This window comes from Pinus tabuliformis, chromosome 7, assembly GCF_031772625.1.
Source record: "Pinus tabuliformis cultivar Carrire ecotype Pingquan chromosome 7, CPIR1, whole genome shotgun sequence".
NCBI lineage: Eukaryota > Viridiplantae > Streptophyta > Pinopsida > Pinales > Pinaceae > Pinus > Pinus tabuliformis.
In genome coordinates, this window is record NC_142293.1 from 889,226,456 (window position 1) to 889,246,871 (window position 20,416).

A 20,416-nucleotide genomic window follows, 5' to 3' on the forward strand; every position below is an offset into this window, starting at 1 on the left:
GATCTAGGATTATAGGATTGGATATAGATTAATGTTTCCGCTGAAAGAAGAAACCCTGGCCTATGCAAGGAATGAATGACATCATGTTGATGATGAGGAAAAGGATAATAAAGTCGCAAGATGGATGCAAGGAAGCTAATATCAAGAGGGATTTTACATTCTCTATAATCCTCAAAGATAAGTATTTTATATCTCTTCTTTGATTATTACCATTCTTGTTGCTAGCCATTCTCTTGTCTTTGTATCCTTTGCTTGGCTGTAATTATTCTTCCATGGTCTCCAAGTGAGGATTGCAGGTACATCGTAAAAGTTGCCAAGGCTCTAGCAAGCAATATGGAAGAAGTGGAAGAATGAAGCAAAGCAAGAGGACTTTCCATTTGTGTTGAGATATGTTATAATAGATGAAATCTAAACTCGGAGAGAAAAGGAAGATTAGCAAGCTCGAAGTATGCCTTCATTATGCCAATAATATCTACAGGATCTAACATGCAACAGTTGCAAAAATTGAGAATAGAAGGTTCTCCCAATAAGAGGGAGAGGATCATGACAAAATGTTTGCTCCAAGTTGTGAGGTACACTTATGTTAGAATTATTACCATTGCTTTGAAAGTGCACCAAATGGAGTTAGAGATTGTTTTTCTCAATGAAGAAAAAGAAGTGTACATGAAACTACCTCAGAGCTTTGAGGAATATGACAAGAAATCTCGTGATTAAAGAAGGTTATCACAAGCAAACTCGTTGGGATTGGTTGATCTTATTTGATTTGTCTATAAGCTAAAGGACTCGTGTCAGAGGGAGCAATTGTGGCAGATTGAATTGCCTTTGTATCAAAGGGAGTAGTCAAAGAAGCTCGTTTTAGCTTCAAATAGAGTAGACCTCTAAGTTCAAGATGATGGAATGTCACTGACATTATCAGGATAGATATTTGATATGTTGGAAAGTAGCAGTGCTTAAGTCAGCAGCCAGAATTACAACAAAAGTACGTTTCATTGTGAGAGTTAGCACCCAGTAAGGGTGACTGGAAAGCCATTGTGGTGATGAACCCAGTAAAAGGAAGAGCATAGGCATGTTGCTCAAAATGGGTTGGAGTATCATCATGGTACAGTTGGTCATGGTAAAGTTAGTTATGAATTGAGATTTGTCTCAAACAGTGAAATACAACTACAGATTCAGATTGGGCAGAGAATGCTAAAGACAAAAAGAGTTAATCAAGATATTGCTTCAGTTTGGGCTCTGTTCCATTAAGAAGACATCTATCTCACTCAGTATTGCAAAGGCCAAGTATATTGTAGCTGGATTGGCAAGTTGAGAAGCAATATGGCTTCAAAGGCTACTTGACTATCTAAATCAAGTGCAGGTGACGACCATGATGACAGGTCAATGCAAATTGGGATCAAGTACCACTTTATCCGAGACATGGTGCAAAAAGGAGCAAATGAAGCTCCAATATATCTCCACTGATGTGCAAAATTCAAATAGTTGATATTCTTACGAAGCCTCTGTCCAGAGCAAAGTTTGCGTACTTCAGGGACAAGCTTGGACTCATGGAGAATGTCTCCCTCATTGAGAGGGAGTGTTGATGAGATAACATCATGGACTGGCATTCTCCCTGTGTCATCATGACCTTGGTTGGAGAATGGTTTGATAGATTAGATAGCATCATGGATAAGCATTCTCCCTATGTCATTATGACCTTGGTTGGAGAATGATCTGATGAGCAAACATTCTCCCTGTGTCTCTATGACCTTGCTTGGAGAATGGTCTAGCAGATGACAATGATCTTCTATAAGAAGAATAGTCCTAGAGGCCGCTTAGATGACCAGGAGCCTCCTAGCATCATGCTCATATCTCTTTCTAGAGTGAGCTTATTTGGCATCAAGCCTAGGATGAGACCTTTGGAGTTTTACCTTAACTATGTATGGGGACTAGTCATTCAATGGTGAACCAAGACTTGGGGACCAGTTGATGCTGAGAAATCTATAAGGCAATGATTAGAGTGATTTCTCTTTTCTTGATAACTGTTTGTGATCTCTTTTCACCTTTTCTTACTTATTATTATGTTTGTATATCATCAAAAAGTGAACAACACAAGAAGAACAAGAACACAGAATGTAGGTTGAAGGTAGGGCCAAAAACTCTCCACTTGAGAGGAAAACCCGCAAATCTCTTTTCTTCTTATAGATTCTTCAATTGATGAATTCGAAGACCTCTAGATCAAGACTAATACCCTCCAAGACCAAGTCCAACCCTTTCGGATGATGTGCTTCCTTTGTCCAAGTCAAATCAATTCCAGCAACAAAACTTCGACCCCCAGCGTCAGAATTTTGGCCTCTATTGCAAGTTTGAAATTTTTGGCCCTCTCAGTAGCAGTTGCTGCCACACATGTGAGCTTATTCCAGCCTCTCAAGACTTCTTCAAACCTTCGCTTGGCTTTCTCCTTCTTCTAGTGCTTGAGGATGGCTTAATGTGACCTTCACAAACCTTCTTTCTCTTCCTTCTTCAAGATCGAACCTGTAGAAGAAAAACCCTAAACCAATAGCAGAAACCTTAGCCTTCCTTCGCACATGTGAGAGAGAAATAGCCCAGAAACAAGTCTTCTTCGTCCTCTTCCTTCTTCACAACCTTCTTCCTCTTACTCCTTTGCTACTTTCTTCCTCTTACTCCTTCGCTTGAATGAGTGAGCGATGAATGTCTTCCAGGGAGGTTGAGTTCCCTCTTTCAAATAGGTTTCTTAAGGTGGACATGGCTCCTCAAATTAAGTCGACTTCCCTGCTGCTAGGCCGACTTGGTCTTGAAGGGTATTTTGACACTTTTAATACAAAATAATTCTCTTTACAAGTTACAATGTGCTCGATGGGGTCTTCAACTTATGGAAATCAATCTTTCGACTTCTTGACCTAGGACAAATCCTAGAAGCACTCAATGGGTGCTTGACCTCTAAAATAAAAGACCTTGAGTATGAAACCCATGCTCTAAAAATAATAAAAATATTTTTTCTTTCATTTTACAATATACAAGATTCAAAAGTACATTTCATATTTATGAATACCAAACCTAGTTACACATTCTTCAATAGTTGATGCATGTATGTCAGGTGTACCATGATTGTAACTCTGGGCTATCAGCTACTTGATTGATGTTGGTGATATTGATATTAATGATGATGCTTATCTTAATCTTCATCCTTCCTTAGAGAATTTATCAACTTGAGAACATCTAGACAATCATGATGAATACCTCCCTATCTAAGAGGGAGTGTTGAATTTTGTAGCTATGGTTGTTGAAATTCTAATGCAAGAGAGGATTTCTAGACATGATAATTACTTGTGATTGTTATCTATGTTTCTTTTTAGCATTTATTTATGTCATCAAGCAATTATACATTCAAAAGTATGAAAAAGTGCACAAGAGACAAGAGACACCAGAGATTAGGCCAGAGGCCAGGGAAAAACCAGCAAGGGGAAAACCCATCAATCATTTGCGTATAGTTCTGTGTCAGCAAGAGAAATCCAAGTCAAACTCAGGGTTGTGGGTGAGCGTCCCCCCCCCCTTCCCCAAATCCGCTCTCGGAGCTTGCTCTACTAGGGAGTAGATAGGGAGCACACTCCCTAAAAGAAATTGTGCTCCCTATTTTTTAGGGAGCAAATGATGGAGTGGTCGAGAACATTTGTTACCAAAGCGAAACTTTTAAGGAGGGAGCAGTTGGGAGGAGGGAGTGGTTGGGGAGCAAACATTCCCGACCGCTCCCTCCTTAAACATTTTTCTCCCGCCGGCAAAAAAGGCGTGCAACGGACAAGTAAGAAAGGAGAGGAAAGGGAGGGAAAAATAAGTTAAAAGGCCCTCCTCCCCTCCCATTATTCACCATTTGCACAATGAGAGAGCAAGAGAGGGCTTTTGGAATCGAAGCTTGAGTTGAGGACGGTGATTGAGAGAAAGATTGAGAGGATTGCTTGCGAGCTTGAGGAGCTTGCAAGGGAGATTGGAGCTTGGGATTGAAGGCCAAAGAGGTAGGATCTAGACTCTAATCTACCATTAGTTTTTTTTATATGTTCATTGCTAAATGAAAATATTCTCTTCTCTCTTTCCCATTCCCATTCCTCAATTTTATTGCAGGCTCAAAACTTCAAACATCATGGCTATATGGCTTGGCATTCTCTTGTTGTTGGTTCCTTTTTTTTTATTATGGTGTTGGAGAATAGAAGAAGGAAGGTTAATCACGATGATGAGGATGAAGAAGTGGGTTTTAGTGGATTTGATGAAAACCCTGGAGAGGAGTATCTTGGTGAGGAGGAAGAGGACAGTGGAGATGATGAGGGCACAAAAATGAAACTAGACCAAACCCCATTGTGGAAATATGTTTCTAGGCCTAAAGAAGGGAAACGGGGTGGAACCACTAAATTTACATGCCTCCATTGCAAAAACACTTACATAGGTTCATACACCTATGCCAGAAGGCACCTCTGTGGGAAAAGGCCATGGGATGGAGATAAACAAATAGGAATCAAAGCTTGTTTAAGTGTGTCAGCACCATAAAGAGCCAAATACACAAGGGAAGAGGAGGAAGCCCAATACAGATCTAAAAGATCAAAGGGTGTCTTTGAACATGATAGCCCACAATCACATGCACAAAGAACTCCACCAGCATCCTATTCCTCCTATGGCAGTGGATACAGAGGCACAGGAACAAACATCCCTTTAAAGCGTAGAACCATATCAGATTTCCTTGACGTAGGGTGTAGGAATGATGTGGATTCAAAAATTTACCGGTTTCTCTATGCATGTGGGATACCATTCAATGTTCTTTGATCACCTTACTGGAATGAAATGGTTTTTGCCATTAATAATGCCCCCAAAGGATACAAGAGCCCTGCGTATGACAAGGCCAAAACTGTGGGACTTGATCATGAAATTTCAAAAAACAAAAATAGCATATTCTTTGGGTAAAATGACTAATTCTTGGAATAAGCATGGGGTATCCATTGTATCTAATGGATGGACAAATGTAAAACGAAAGCCATTAATAAGTGTTCTTGTTGTGTCAATTAATGGTGCAATCTTCCTTTCAACATATGATTACTCAGAAAAGTTCAAGACCGCCATCAACATTGCAGAACCATTACTTCAAACAATTGAACATATTGGGCCATACAATGTCATCCAAGTCATCACTGATAATGCTTCTAATTGTAAGGCAGTGGGAGAAATTATTGAGGATAGATACCCCAACATATTTTGGTCTGGGTGTTTGGTTCACACAATGAACCTTTTGATGCATGATATTATTAAAAACAAACAACCTCAATACAAATGGATTGGTGATTTGTACAAGAGAGGCAAGAGAATGATAAAATTTATTACCAATCATAGCAATACCCATGGGCTTTTCCGAATCACTCAAGTTTGGCGTTGTTTTAGATTGCGAAGACTAGATTTGCTAGCTACTACCTCACCTTCAAGCACCTTTTGAAGGTAAGAGAGTCATTGGCTAGCATGGTATCAAGTCAACACTGGCAGGTATTAAAGGACAAGGCTCCAACTATAGTTGACAGGCAAGGTTTTCAACAGGTGGAGTAGACCATCCTTGATGGTTTGTTTTGGGCACGTGTAAGGGAAATTTTGCAATTCAACAAGCCCATTTATAGCATGATTCGTTTTTCAAATACAAATAAACCTGTGATTGGGGAGGTGTATGAGCAGATGGATAGCATGTTGGGGCAAATAAAAGATATTGTTCAGGAAAAAGATCCCAACTTGTATATAATGATTCACAACTGTATGTGTGCACGGTGGAATAGACTTAATGTTTCACTACATGCCTTGGTATATATCCTTATGCCAAAATACTACTCTCCATCTTGGTTGGGCCAACCTGCACCTGGGGGTGGGGTTAGGATCAAACCCTATACAGATCTAGAGATACCTAAAGGATATATGGAAGCATTAGACAAGTTGGTCCCTGACAAGGAGTGTTCTAATCCATGTCTTGAATTAGGCAAATACTTCAATTGCACTAGTTCTTTTGGTTCTTTCCATGCAATGGAAGACAGAGACAAACTTGATGCTCTCACATGGTGGGAAGCATATGGCGGCCAGGGACTTTTGCCAAAATTGGCAAAAAAGTGCTCTCACAGGTTCTAAATACTTCTTCTGCAGAGAGGTGTTGGAGCACCTACAGCTTCATCCATAATGTGAGAAGAAATAGACTCAATGAAAACTGGGCAGAAAGCTTGGTTTATGTGCACTACAACTTGAGGTTGTTGAGTCATTATTCTAATTGGGCTTATGAGGATACATCATTTAAAACTTGGGACAACAACCTAGAGGACAATAATTTGGACGATGGCACTATACATCTAGAAGAATTGGAAGCAGAACTTTTGAAAGACGATGATGAAGCAATAGCAGCCATGCCACCCCCACCATCCAATAGCAGTGCTCGAGTTCCAACAATTGTTCCTTTGCTGTCGTCGCCTCCATCTACATCCTCACGTGGAGGGCATGTGCCTTCTAGTTCTGGTCGTGCGACTATGCGGGAGCAGACTCCCAGAAGACAAAACGACCTGCCCAGAAATTAGACATTTCTCGTGGCGGCAAGAGGCCCAAGCATTAGCAATAGATAATAGATTTACTTGTCTCTTCTAGTTTCTAGTAGTTTTTATAGCTGTTGATTTTTTCATATTTATTATGATATCTTTTGTAAACGATATATGACAATTTAAGTTTGAAGTTTGAAGTTGGCAATTATCACTCATTGTAATGAATTATGAATATGATGCTTCGTGAAAGTTGAAAGTTGAAACATTTCATTTCATGTTAGATGTTTTTTGTTATAGTTTGGTTACTTGGTAATGGTAATGGTTACAAGCGCAGCTTTAGTGATCAATGATGATAGATGTTCTATATTGAATTTTGAAAGCTTGAAACTTTAAGATTGATGAATCATGAGACTCGACATGTTGTATGTTACTAACTTATGGACGTGGTTGATGAAGATTATAACTTCTAGATGATTGATGTTATATGGTTCAATCCATGTTTTTATGCTTTTATATCTAATTCATCATTCTACATACTTTTGTTGACATATATGCATCAAAATATATATTATATGAAAATTCGCTCCCAAACCAGGAGCTTTTGAAAATGTCACTCCCTGCTTTCGCGAGAGAATAATCGATCTCACCTGTTGTTGTTGAACTGGTTGAAAGGTTGGTTAAGAAAAACATAAAACTATTCAGGAAACAGTTGGCAGAGGAGGAGTTGCGAAGGATTTGTGGTGACCAAACATGAAGCAAGAATGAGGTGAGGAAAGGGGCTTTGCTTCACCTGCAAGAAGCCTTGGTGACCTGATCACTCATGCTTGGGTGATATAGCATAAATGACTAAGGTAGATCGAGGGGAGGATCCTTCTGACTTTCCGAATCAGGATTCTTCTTTAGTTGAGTCCATGGGTTCTTACAAGGATATCTCTGAGGAGCATGAGCAGTCATGTAGAGTTGTTGAAAGCAACCCAGTTATGCATACTTGTGTGATGGAGTATGATGAGCAACAAATTTCTTGGGGAGAAGACTTGCGAGAGGAGTGACAAGTGATTCGACATGGAGAGCACATAGAGGGGCATGATTCAGGTGAGGAGGATGATATGCATAGTGTGCATAATGAGCCATTTTTGGGGGGGCAGGTAGTGGCTCATGTTGAGCAGTCATCTTTTGGGCCAACCATTGGCAAGAAGTAGATAGATGTCCAGACAGCCAACAGGGTTATAGTACTTGCAAGCATGTGTTGTCGAGAGGTGTTGGAGCCTGATAGTATAATTTTGCAAGAGGTTGGTGGACTAGAAAAGCAAGGAGACTCCAGTCAGATGAGGGAGAATCTCTTGGAGATAATGGTGCATCCATCTTTGGGCCTACCCATTGATGAGGTCGAAATAGGTGCAGTAGCAGCCAGTAGAGCTACAGTATTTCCAGATAGTAGCCCTCTCCAAGAGTACATCGACAAGGCTTGCAGCACGGCTTGCCCACTTCTGCCCATTATTGAGAGAGTGGTGAGATTTCTCAGACAACTCTTGTGGCTTGACCAAGCAAAACAACATGAGTTGAGCATGGACCAGCATCAACATAGTAGACTTCTTCCATACATAGGTGTCCATGCATTGGATTGGTGGGAGATCATGCGTTGGTACCCTATTGGTGGAGCGATATTTTTAGTCAAGGACATAGTGCAACAAGAGCCCTTGGATGTGAGGGATACTGCATGTTTCAGTTGGCAATGGGATGTAGACCAACTGATCATCAACTTTCCAATAGCGCTAGCATAGCATCAGCAGAGTAGGGGTGACCTCAACCTATGCCAGAGATTGGATTGGAGGGAGGTGATGAGTTGGTATGCTATTGGTGGAGCAGCATCTACAGTCGGAGACAGAGCACAGTTGGAGCCGTGGCATAGGGGTGTTGATGATTGGCCATGGTGGCATTGGGATCCAGGAGGATCTGTTTATGGCAGGACAAGTCAGAGTTTAGTTTGGCATCCGAGCATTAAGGGATCCATTCATGGTTGGGTGGCATGGAGGCATGGTATCATGCAGTGGTTTGTATGTGCTCCAGGTATTGGTTCTCAGTTACACTGGACTGCTAGAATGGTTAATAGATATTGATTGCTTGAGGGCAACGAATCTTGGAGCAAGAGGATTTGTCATGTTCCTTTTTCTAGTTTCCCTTATGGCATTGCCAAGACGGACTTCAAGGATTGGAGGTAGCTAGGTCACAGGAGCAAGTTTACTCCATCAATGGGCCCAAGGGCTTCTGGAAGGGTTTCAAGGGGTTTTGAGGAGTTTCTATGGGATTTGATGGCATTCACTTGGCATATTCCATCATCCGCACAGGTTGTTTCTCATTCCGTTGCATTCCGACAACTTTTGAAAAACATGGTTATTATTTGTCCTAACTCAATTAATTACACTTAAGGTGGCATTCCGGGAGGAATACTTGACGGAACACCTTAGTGTAATAGCTCATTGGAACTGGAATGAGAAGATCTACAGGATGAGATGGTGGGAAGTGACTTCCAGTGGCCTAAGGAGGGATGGTGGCCAATTTACCATTTTCCCGAATTAAAAGGGTATTTTAATTAAAATACAAAACAAAAAAAGGAAAGAGTACCAAGTGATTAAAATAAAAATAAAATAAGGCTTCTAGAAGGGTCCATCAGATCTATAAAAGAGGAGGAGAAGACCATTTGAGGATATCTTGAATTTGAACATTGTCTTGTGTGAGATGTTTGAGAACCCAGTTCTCTACTTTGGTAGCCCCAGGATGGAAACCCTCAGGTGATTTTGGTGAGAGTGCACGAAAAACCACCTCATCTCCTTGGTGGATTCATCCAGAATTCATAGGCACAGTGATCGATTTCAGTTCATTTTTGGAGGGCCAGGGCAGCATTGGAGCAGTATCTTGAGGCCAGCTTTTCATCTCAGTAATATTGGTTGTATCTGCATGTAACCCCAATTTATCTATTATAATAAAATTTGAGAATATTCTTTTTCATCTTGTTATTTTGTCATATTTTTGTTGGTTATATTTTTACATGGCGATGTTCTATTAAATGAATGGTAATTTTTATGAAGAAATTATGGCTGAGTTAGATTTCTACAATATTAGTCAAATATACCATTTGGGATATTACAATCATGACAAGACATTCGCACCAGTTGTCAGGTACACTTTCGTTTAAATTATTATCATTGCTTAGAAAATTGCACCAAGTGGATGCAAAGACCATTTTTCTCAATGAAGTAATTAAAGAAGGAAGAAGTGTACATAGAGTTGCCTCAGAACTTTAAGGTACATGAGAAGAATTCTCATGATTAAAGATGGGTTTGAGTTTGGTTGATCTTGTATGGTTTGTCTTTGACGGAAATAGAAGGACTCATGTGTCAGAGACTCAGAGGCAACAACTATGGCAGAATAAATTGCTTCCATAACAGAGGGAGCAGTCAGAGAGACTTGTTTTAGCTTCAAAGTGAGTTGACCTCAGAGTTCGAGATGATGGTCTATTAGGCTAAGGGAGCAGTCAGAGAGACTTGTTTTAGCTTCAAAGTGAGTTGACCTCAAAGTTCGAGATGATGGTCTATTAGGCTAAGGGAGCAGCCAAGATTACCACAGCATGATAAGTTTCAGTGTGAGAGGGAGCACCCATTTAGGGTGACAAGAAAACAATTGAGGTGATGGATCCAGCAAAGCAATTTACGGTTGAGCCAAGTCATGTTATTCAACATGAGTTGTGTTGAAAAATGTGTAACTAGGTTCGGTCTTCATAAATATGAAATGTACTTTTGATTCTTGTAAATTGTAAAATGAAAGAAAATTATTATTATTTTTGGAGCATGGGTTTTCATGCTCAAGGTCTTTTATTTTATAGGTCAAGCACACATTGAGTGCTTCTAGGGTTGGTCCTAGGTCAAGAAGTCAAAAGAGTCATTGTTATAAGTTGAAGACCCCATTGGGCACATTGTAACTTGTAAAGAAAATTATTTGTCCTTGAAAGTGTCAAAATATCCTTCAAGGCCAAGTCGGCCTAGCAGTGGGTAAGTCGACCTAATTTCAGGAGCAACATCCACCTTGAGAAGCCTATATAATGGAGGAAACTCAACCTACTTGGATCAAAATCATCGCTCACTCATTCAAGCGAAGGAGAAAGAAGAAGGCAGAAAAAAAGGAAGAGGACAAAAGAGACGTGTCTTCGTGTTATTTCTCTCTCACACATGCAAAAAAAGGCTAGGGTTTCTACAGCAAGAGTTTTCTTCTACAGGTTTGATCTTGAAGAAGGAAAAGAAAGAAGGTCAGGCGAAGGTTAGAAGAAGTCATCCTCAAGCTCCAAAAGGAAGAGAAAGCCAAGCAAAGGTCTGAGGAAGCCTTCGAAGGCTAAAAGAAGCTCACATGTGTGGCAACAACAATTGCAGGAGGGCCGTAAATTTTAGGTCTGCAGTGAAGGCCGAAATTCTGCAGCTGGGGGTCGAAGTTGTGCTACTGGAAGAGATTTGATTGGGTTTGACTTAGACAAGGAAATCACATCATCCGAAAGGGTTGGACCTGGTCTTTGAGGATATTGGTCTTGGTCTAGAGGTCTTGGAATTCATCAGTTAAAGAATCTTTAAGGAAGAGAAGAGATTTGCGAGCTTTCCTCTCATGTGGAGAGGTTTTGGCCCTGGCTTGCAACTTATATCTTGTGTTCTCGTTCTTCTTGTTTTGGTAGTTGTTTGATGATATACGAACATAATAATAAGTAAAGAAAATAATAAGCCAAAAAAAGTAAAAAGACATCACAAGCAGTTATCAAGAAAAGGAAAAACACTCAAAGCCTTGCCCTATAAATTTCTCAACAAGTTAGAGTACCAACACGATAGATTTGGTCATGGCACAATCAGTTATAGTTGAGATATTCCTCAAATAGCGAACTATAGCTACAAGGAATCACAAATTCAGAGGGTGTTGAAGACAAAAAAGAGTTCATCGGAATATTGCTTCTGCTCTGTTATGATTTCTTGGATGAGCAGGAAGCACACATAAGTCTCACTCAGTATTGCAGAGACCAAGTATATTGCAGCCAGATTGGCAAGTTGAGAAGCAGTATGGTTTCATAGGCTACTTCCAAGATTGTCTTGACCAAGTGCAGATGATGGACCATGATGACCAGTGGAAGCACAGTTAGATACAGTATGGAGACATGATACAAAAGGCAAGCAGTGTGGCTTTAGTATTATTCTACAATATAACAGATTGTTGACAAAGCTTCTATCCCAGGATGAAGTCTATATACTTTGAGGACAAGCTTTAAGTGATTGATTGTGTCTCTCTCAGCAAAAGGGAGTGATGAAATTGCAGCATCAAGGACAGTCATTCTCCCTGTGTGAAATATGACCAGATTAGGGAAAATGGTCCAGAGTATTAATAGCATCATGGACTGACATTCTCCCTGTGTCAACTATATTAATCCGAATTAGCGAAGATGGTCAAATAGAGGACATACATTCTTCCAATGTCAAGTATGTTGACCCGATTTAGGAAGAATGGTCTTAGAGGATCAAGTTCGTTGAGCATCAACCCCTTAATTACTCAAATAAATTGTGACCTTTAGAGATTCACAATGTGTCAAAGATATTGACCCGAATGAGTGTGAACCGAGACTAGTTTGTATACCATGTGTTAGATAGACCCAAATTATGGTGACAGGTTGATGCTAAATGATGTACAATGTGTCAGAAGTACCGACCAAGATTATGGTGAGGATATACCATAGATCAGAGGTATCAGCCGGAATTATGGTAGCTTGTTTATACTATTGATTTACCATGTGTCAAATATGTTTGACCAGATTATGGTAATTGGTTAATCCTATTGGTTTACCAGGTGTCACAATTGTTGACTCGACTATGGTAACCTGTTAATGCTATTGATTTACCATGTGTCACAATTGTCAACCAGATTATGGTAACTTGTTGTACCATGTGTCGCAATTGTTGATCAGTTTATGGTAATTCGATTTGAACCTTTTCTTAGAGAAATTTGTCAACATGAAAGCATATAGATAGTCATTATGATTACTTCCCTAGCTAAGAGGGAGTGGTGAATTTTTGTAGCTATGGTCGGTCTTCATAAATAATATTTTAACCATTGATGTATTTATAATGCTAAATGTAAAGCATGTTCTTCATGCTAGTGTCAAAAAGAAAATATTAAGGCATGTTCTTCATGTTCTTTGGGAAAAGAAAATTTGAATCTTTAGCTCCAAAAGAAGTCAAGTCAACTCCCCTCTAGTCAAGTTGGCCCAAACAAAAAGACACTCATTTGGCTAGCTAGGAAGACTATAAATAAGGCACTCAACCTCCTCCTCCAAGCACCATTCGATCTCTCACAAGAAGATATATTTTGGGCATCCAAGCAAAGGACAAGAAGGATGAAGAAGACAAGAAGAAGGACGAATTAATCTACATCTATCTCTCTCTCTTGATTTGACTTCGCACGTGTGAAATCTATCTCTTTTCCATTTGCACATGTGGGCATACTATGCACAAAAGGCTGAATTTCTGGGCAGATTCTGGGAGGCCGAAATTCTGATTTTAGAAAATCAAGGACGAGCAAGTGGGCCAAATTGTTGACTTGACTAGAGGGAAGCTTGTCCAAGTATGAAAAAGTCTACATTGTGGTCAATTTAACGATGTTATCTAGATGTGTCTCTTGTTGAACTGAAGAATTTCTCTAAGGAAATATTGTTGGGTTTTTCCCCCCTGTGAGTTTTCTACTTGTGTTCTTGATTTAGGTGTCTCTTTATGATCTTAATGTCTATTGTTGAAGATCTTCTATGTAATTTCTTAATGATTAATGTGGATATGAAAGAATCTACAATGAATATCACTAGAAGTAATTACCAATAGAAGACCTATGAAAGCTCAACAGCTAAAACTCACTCAAACTAACCAAACTCAAGAAACCTACCCAAAACTTGGCTTTAACTTTGTCAAATTTTATATTGTCATATTGCATGAGATGCATTGATGGGTAAACTAATGTTTTTATAGTTTTTATCGATGGAAATGTCATTATTAATTCTTTTGCATAAAACTTCTTGTATTTTGAGTGTTATTTCTATTTGTTGAGTTTCACAGTCTCGAACAGAGTTTTGTTGCATCCCACATTAACTGAGTTTTCTCTAAGTCCAAGTTTACTCATTTCTAAATGTTTCAAGCTCATAAGACTATCTTTCCATTTGCATATATTGTTAATTTTATCCTTCAACCTAGCACTCGACAATTCATTAACCTAGCAAACTGCAGATCTACTGAATGAAAGCACAACTAAGTTCTTAATTAGCATAAGCAAATTTCACACAACCAATCTCAATCACAGTGACACAAACAAATTCTACCCAATCTACAGTGCTTCATTAATATTCAGAACTTACTTGGGCTCTCGTCTTAGGATAATGGCCCAACTAATAAACATTACAGATACAAAATGTCTTGGAACCGATCTAGCGAATCAAACCCCAGATCGGTCCTCGATCCCTTTCGAAAATCTGGATCTCTAAGCTTTCCTTTTGCACTTCCTTAGACCCAGTACACTAGAATGGAAGTCCTTCACCACTCCTCACTAAGATGTCTCTCTCAATGTCTTTTGTTCTTGTATGGTGTCTTTCTCCTCTTCTTAGTCTTTCTTTTTATAACTTTACTTTTAAATAAAACTCTAACCTCTAATCTCCAAAGTGATTGATAGCCAAGATGAGGACTTGCCTCATTTGAAAGTTGAGATCAAAAGCTGAGATTAAAACATAATCATTGAAGTAATTTATTTTACTTTTCCTAAGTTTACTTTAGCTCAATTAGCCAACATAATAATTATAAGTTTTTCCTAAGTTATACTTAGGCTAAGTTACAATGCCACATGGTAATCACCACATCAACCAACCATGGTATATATCATCACCATTGATTGATAAATTGTCTCACGTATATAAACAATTCCTTCAGCATCTACCTTAAAAGAGTGCAAGGAAACATATGGACACAACCCTCTACGTTGAATCATTATAACCAGACTCTGTGGTTAACACACCTTGCCGTATTCCATAGAGTGCTCTCCTAATCTTTTCCTATACATGTAGCTCAAATCAAACTCTCCTTCCACTACATCAATGCATTGACCATTACATGTTTTGGTTGATATGAACTTATGCTAAGCTGGATACTGTATTCAACGAGAGAAAAAAATAATGGTTAATATTCAGCATTTGATCCTTTTTTTTTAAATTTTCCCAAAAGGATTTGCCTATTAGAACTGAAATATCACCTGAATCTCTAGAAAATAAATTTGCTTTACAGGAAAATTTGTGAACATTTTCTTCACAATATATAAAGCAATAAAAAATAGATTTTTTGTGAAAGTTTAGTCAAATTTCTACAATTTAGCTTCTAGAACTAAGAAATATATGCCAAGGCTTCTGCACATTCACTGAAACGCACAATTCTAAAAGCATTATTTCTACATATTTCTGTTTGCATGTATACACGTATTTTTATTAGACATACATATGTATTTTCATCATGACATCTAGGGGTAATTTCTAACATATAAACAAATTTCAAAAACCAAAATTTATATCAATGGATTTGTTTTCATACAACCAAAACATCACAACTATAATGTTAAATTAGTTTCACAAGCATGCTTGCCAATGAACAGATGTTACCTAGGACTGAATGTGAATCGTTGCCAATGATTGAGTAGGCCTTTATGCAAGCGATTTCCCTAGAATGGAAATCAATTGGAGAGTTAGAAGATTATAAACACATCATGATCAAGCTTCAAAGAAACAACAATTAGAAAACAATAACAAAATAATTGTTAAGATCTAATCAGAACATCTATCTGCTTGAAATGCTAAGTAACGCTTAATAATGAAATCTGGCAAAGAAGCTAATCCGAGTCTTAAGGCTTTACACATCCATGCACTGACTTCTTGGCAGACAACCCATTAAATTATTGCAAGTCAGCAACTTAATGCTCCATGTGCGTACAGAAGCCATTGAATCATCTCAGTTTGGTTGAAAATATTAATTATATTCACTTATAAAGAACTTATTAAGACACCAGAAAACACAAACAAAACAGTTCTCATTGTAAAGTTTATTCACAATTGTATCACAAGTCTCCCAAAAGTTGTATGAGTTACACTGGCAGTCAGTTCATTGTATCGAGAAAGGACCTACAACTGAAACATGCTACACCAGAGAAGCACAATGACAACAACCTTACATCAAATTTCTCCCAGACACACTTTTTCCAGGTGAAGGCCTTACACAATTACAGGTTGAAGAACTTGGTTAGGCCCAAGCACATGTAATGACAATTAGGAAAGAAAACAGAAGGATTGTGATCCATCACCTTCAAGCAGATATATGAGTGTGCATATATATGCCCCTACCTAAGTGACCGGACATGTCTCTCCCCCCCCACCTCATGTGTTGGGAATCATTTGTGTCCTACACGATTCGAGCCTGACACGTGTCCGACATGAGTTTGACTCGTGTCCTAACCATAGGACATGATTTTGACTCGTGTCGAATAGGAGCCCTACTGGTGTCCCAAAATTTGGACACATAACCTGTGAAAAAAACATCCTGAAATCGATTTATTGCCTCATTCTCATGCAATTCAGTCATAATTTTGGAGCTGTCAAAGATTTTGAAGTGCATAAGGGCAATTAATCAATGTTAGAAGGGATTCCAAGTGTTGGGAAGTGGGTATGTCTAGTTTCGTCCTTTACTTAAAGTTTTAATGTTATCTTGAAAAGACTCAGGATGTTTGAGAGTGGCTTCAAGTTTCAACTTCCTTGGATTTCATATGGAGAAAGTAGAAATTTAGATCCCACTCAAAATCCAGTAGACTTTAACAGTTTTCAGGATTTCAGGATTGGGGGGTTACAATGTTTCCATTGTAACTTATCATGTATGAAGGTATGGAACTAGCATTTAATTAAGAGGACCAAGCCCTCTATGTGCCTTGATGTTGGTGGCATTGATTGTTGAACTCCACTATCATGACCATAATAAAAATGCACCTATCACTCAAACAAAATCTCGATTTGACATGTTAAGCTTTTTCTATGTTATTTATAGCTTAGAGGGTGATGATGGTGATGAGGATCCCAATATAGGCAATGATTTTGATGATATATAGTACTCATTATTTGTTGTAGCATGATTCCTTTTGGACTATACAGGACATTTAAGGCCTCTTTGTTGTTGATCTATTTTTGGTTCAGAGATGGATTGCATTTGCACTCAATGTTATTTTGGTTATATGCATTAGGTGTGTATTGAATTTGTATCATCATCATCTAAATGATTTATATATTTTATATTTCATGTGTAATTCACTAAACTTTTATAATTTTTAATATATAATATATAACATGTCCTCTGTGTCATGTTCCAGAGGGTCGTCATGTCACATGCCGGATACTAGTATTTTACTATTTTGGTGTCTTGTGTGTCCCGTGTCCTCGCATCAGATGGATTAGGCCCCTACGATGTCAAAGGCGAATCTTCATGACCTGATGGAATCACAATGGTATGGTGTGGTCCTTCCTCAACACCTTTCATGAGATGATGATTCAAGATTTAGCCTTCTTCAAACAAATACATGAGAGGATAGAAAGAGCATGCCCCATATCTCAACTTATTTTTTGAAATACACCTTAAGAAAAGTACACAACACTCACGAAGTATACAGGTTTGGTGTGGTAGCTTGTCCTCTTTAGATCGCTTCCACTCTTTAGCTACACTACTCACTTATAATGACTCTTCTAGATGCTCATGGTTTCAAATTAAAAGGGCATCTCTTTCCGAGGATATATTTCTCAATGTTTGCTACTTTCCCCTAGATTATCTAGACTTCACAATCTATGTTAACAAGTATCCCTATCACACACCTTAACATCACCAGAAACTCATACCTTGTAGGTGTTGAGGAATGTAACTAGTTTCGGTCTTCATAATTGTCGTTTTGCTCATTTCAATATGTATCCTATGTAACAAACAAAAGAAGAAAAGAAAAAGTTATTATTATAAAGCATGGGTTTCATGCTCTTTATTGATGGTCTTCTAGGTAAAAGCATGTTCTTCATGCTTCTAGGGTTTGTTAATGTGAAAATTTCAACTATTGCAGCAACAAGAAATTATTCTTCTAATTGTAAAACAATTAACAGTTTATTTTCCCACACAAACAACGAATAATTAACAACTACAATTTTCACCAAATTAAAATACAGCAGAAGATAAACTGGAAACTGAGAAAATTATGGCACACACAAAAATATAACACCGCTATTTTTGGACAAATGTCTCCAGAAAAAACTAATGTGGGAAAACCAATGCAGCAGATGAGGGTTTTATTACTATTATGCAGCAACAGAAATTCTAAGTACAATCTATGGATGTCCAGTTGGCAATCCAATCTGAGAGAAATACTAGCAAAAATATCCTAGAGATATTTTCTCCATTTTGCAAATCCACTGCGAATACCTGTAACTGTGAATTCCTGTAAATACGAATTCTTGTAATTACAAATTCTTGCAATTACACTCAAATTCTTGCAATTACACATGAATTCCTGTAATTGTGAATTCCTGCAATTATACACGAATTCCTGTGATCATGCATGAATTCCTGCAGTCATGCGTGAATTCTTGCAGTGTGTCCCTTTTCTTCAGAAATATTCGGCCTCCTCTCTCCTAACTCTTCTGGAACTTGAAACTCCTTCATAAATCTACAACTTTGGCCCTCTGACACCTACTACTCGATCAATGGCCCGATCTCATTGTCGAATCACCTACTACTGGAAAATCAATCTGCCTTGATCACTGAGTATCTACAACAGGTGCATTTTCCATCTACCCATCGACCTCCTCATATAATCTCCAGTTGGGACTCCAATGGCCAAGATTTAAACATAAACGATGACTGAGATCATTTTTGGATCGATCCATGTGAGTTTCTAGACGATTCATACAGTTCTCAATTAATATTGATTAATTAACCCCTTTTCCTAAGTTTAGACTTACGAAATATTTAAAAATAGGCTAATAATCTAATTGAGACACTTCTAGGTGGAATTTCCAAAAACGATTTCTAGGTTATGGAGAACTCGTGTTTTAGCCTCTCCACAAAGTTTCAAGACTAGAACACCTTTGATGTTACAAAAACTAACACTCCCTCTTAGCAAGGGGTGCTATAGTGTTGTACTAATGCTACAACACCATGTCTCTATAACACCCTCTATCACATTGTTGATGTCTGGCCATTGTGACTGATTGTCACTGCCCACCAACCACTGCGCAACTCTGATGTTTCATCTGTGTTGTTGCTGACACTATTGTACTGTTTCCAACTCTACATCTGCAGTGCAACTCGCTCTCAACTGTTGTTGTTGCTACTGCAACTACTGCAACTGAGAAACATCCAAAATATTTTGTCCCTGCTACTGAAATAGGTTCTCCACCATACCCATTTTTTCTCTGAAATAGACGAACTTAGCTCTTCCTAGAGCTTTCGTGAGTATATCTGCAACCTGTTCATCTATGGGAACATACTGTAGCTGGACTGCTCCACGCTGCACACAATCTTTGATGAAATGACAGCAAATATCTATGTTTTGACCTGTCATGAAACACTGAATTCTCAGAGAGCTTGATGCAACTCTGATTATCACAGTAGATATTGGTCGCCTACATCCTCTGCTTGAACAAGCTTACCAGCGACTTCCGAAGCCATATTGCTTCACACGTAATTGTGCTTGCTGCCATGTACTCTGCTTCTACAGAGCTCAGTGCTACTGACTTTGATCCAGGTGGATGTTGGTGGCCACCCACCTATCCCATTTGGACCCCCACAACTGTCTCTTTCAATCTTTCAGTTTCCTAAATTGTAGCACAGTTTACTATATTTAGCAGTTTTTCAGGTCCTGAACTTCCGGAGCCGTTTTGAGGCCCTAAACGACGTTTTTTTAGAAAGGGCCTCAAAACGGCTCCGGAAGTTCAGGACCCGAAAAACTGCTAAAAATAGTAAACTGTGCTACAATTTAGGAAACTGAAAAGATTGAAAGAGACAGTTGTGGGCGTCCAAATGGGATAGGTGGGTGGCCACCAACATCCACCTGGATCAGACTTATGCTTCTTCTTGCACCAAGAAACCATCCCTAATCCAACAATGAAGTTGTACCCAAAGGTACTTTTCTTATCTACTGAACTACCTGTCCAATCTACATCTGTGAACCCACATAGTCTGACATCATCCCCTCGGGTATATCTCAACCCATACTCGATTGTGCCACGCACATACCACAAAATGTGCCTCACTATTGTCCAATGTACCCTCTTTGGTTCCACCATAAACTGACGAGAGGGTATTGAATGTGAAGCAAATATTTGACCTAGCATTGACCAGATACATGAGAGAACCGAGGAGTTGTCTATACAAGGTCGGGTCAACATCCTTGTCATCTGATGCATCTATATTCTTCCAGCTGGTGATCATGGGCATAGACATATGTCTACCCTGCATTTTGAATCTCTTCAAACTATCTGTAGCATAGTTGCACGAAGCGCCCCCCCCCCCCACGGTTCCAAGCCCCGAAGCGCGTCCCGTACGGAAGCGCCTAGGAAGCTTGGTCGGAAGCGGCGCTTCCGAATTTTTTGCCGCTTCCTGGAAATTCGGAAGCGTGGTATGGAAGCGCCGCTTCCGAAGCACTGAAGCGCGCTTCGTACGGCGCTTCGGGCGTCAGAAGCGTGGCGCTTCGGAGGAGGAAGCGTACGCTTCCCGTACGCTTCCGTACGCTTCCGGAAAAGCGTTTAGAAAATTGTGTTT

The 20,416-nt window shown here is 39.1% G+C and overlaps 1 protein-coding gene across 2 annotated transcripts in view; it reads right to left on the reverse strand.

Annotated features, from left to right (window-relative positions):
• SEC10 (exocyst complex component sec10) overlaps positions 1-20,416 on the reverse strand; it is a 320,447-nt gene that overhangs the window by 13,262 nt on the left and 286,769 nt on the right. For both annotated transcript variants that reach the window (XM_089459095.1, XM_089459096.1), the window contains exon 22: positions 15,241-15,299. In XM_089459095.1, coding sequence (XP_089315221.1) covers positions 15,241-15,299 — 59 coding nt within the window. The remainder of the gene's footprint in view (positions 1-15,240; positions 15,300-20,416) is intronic.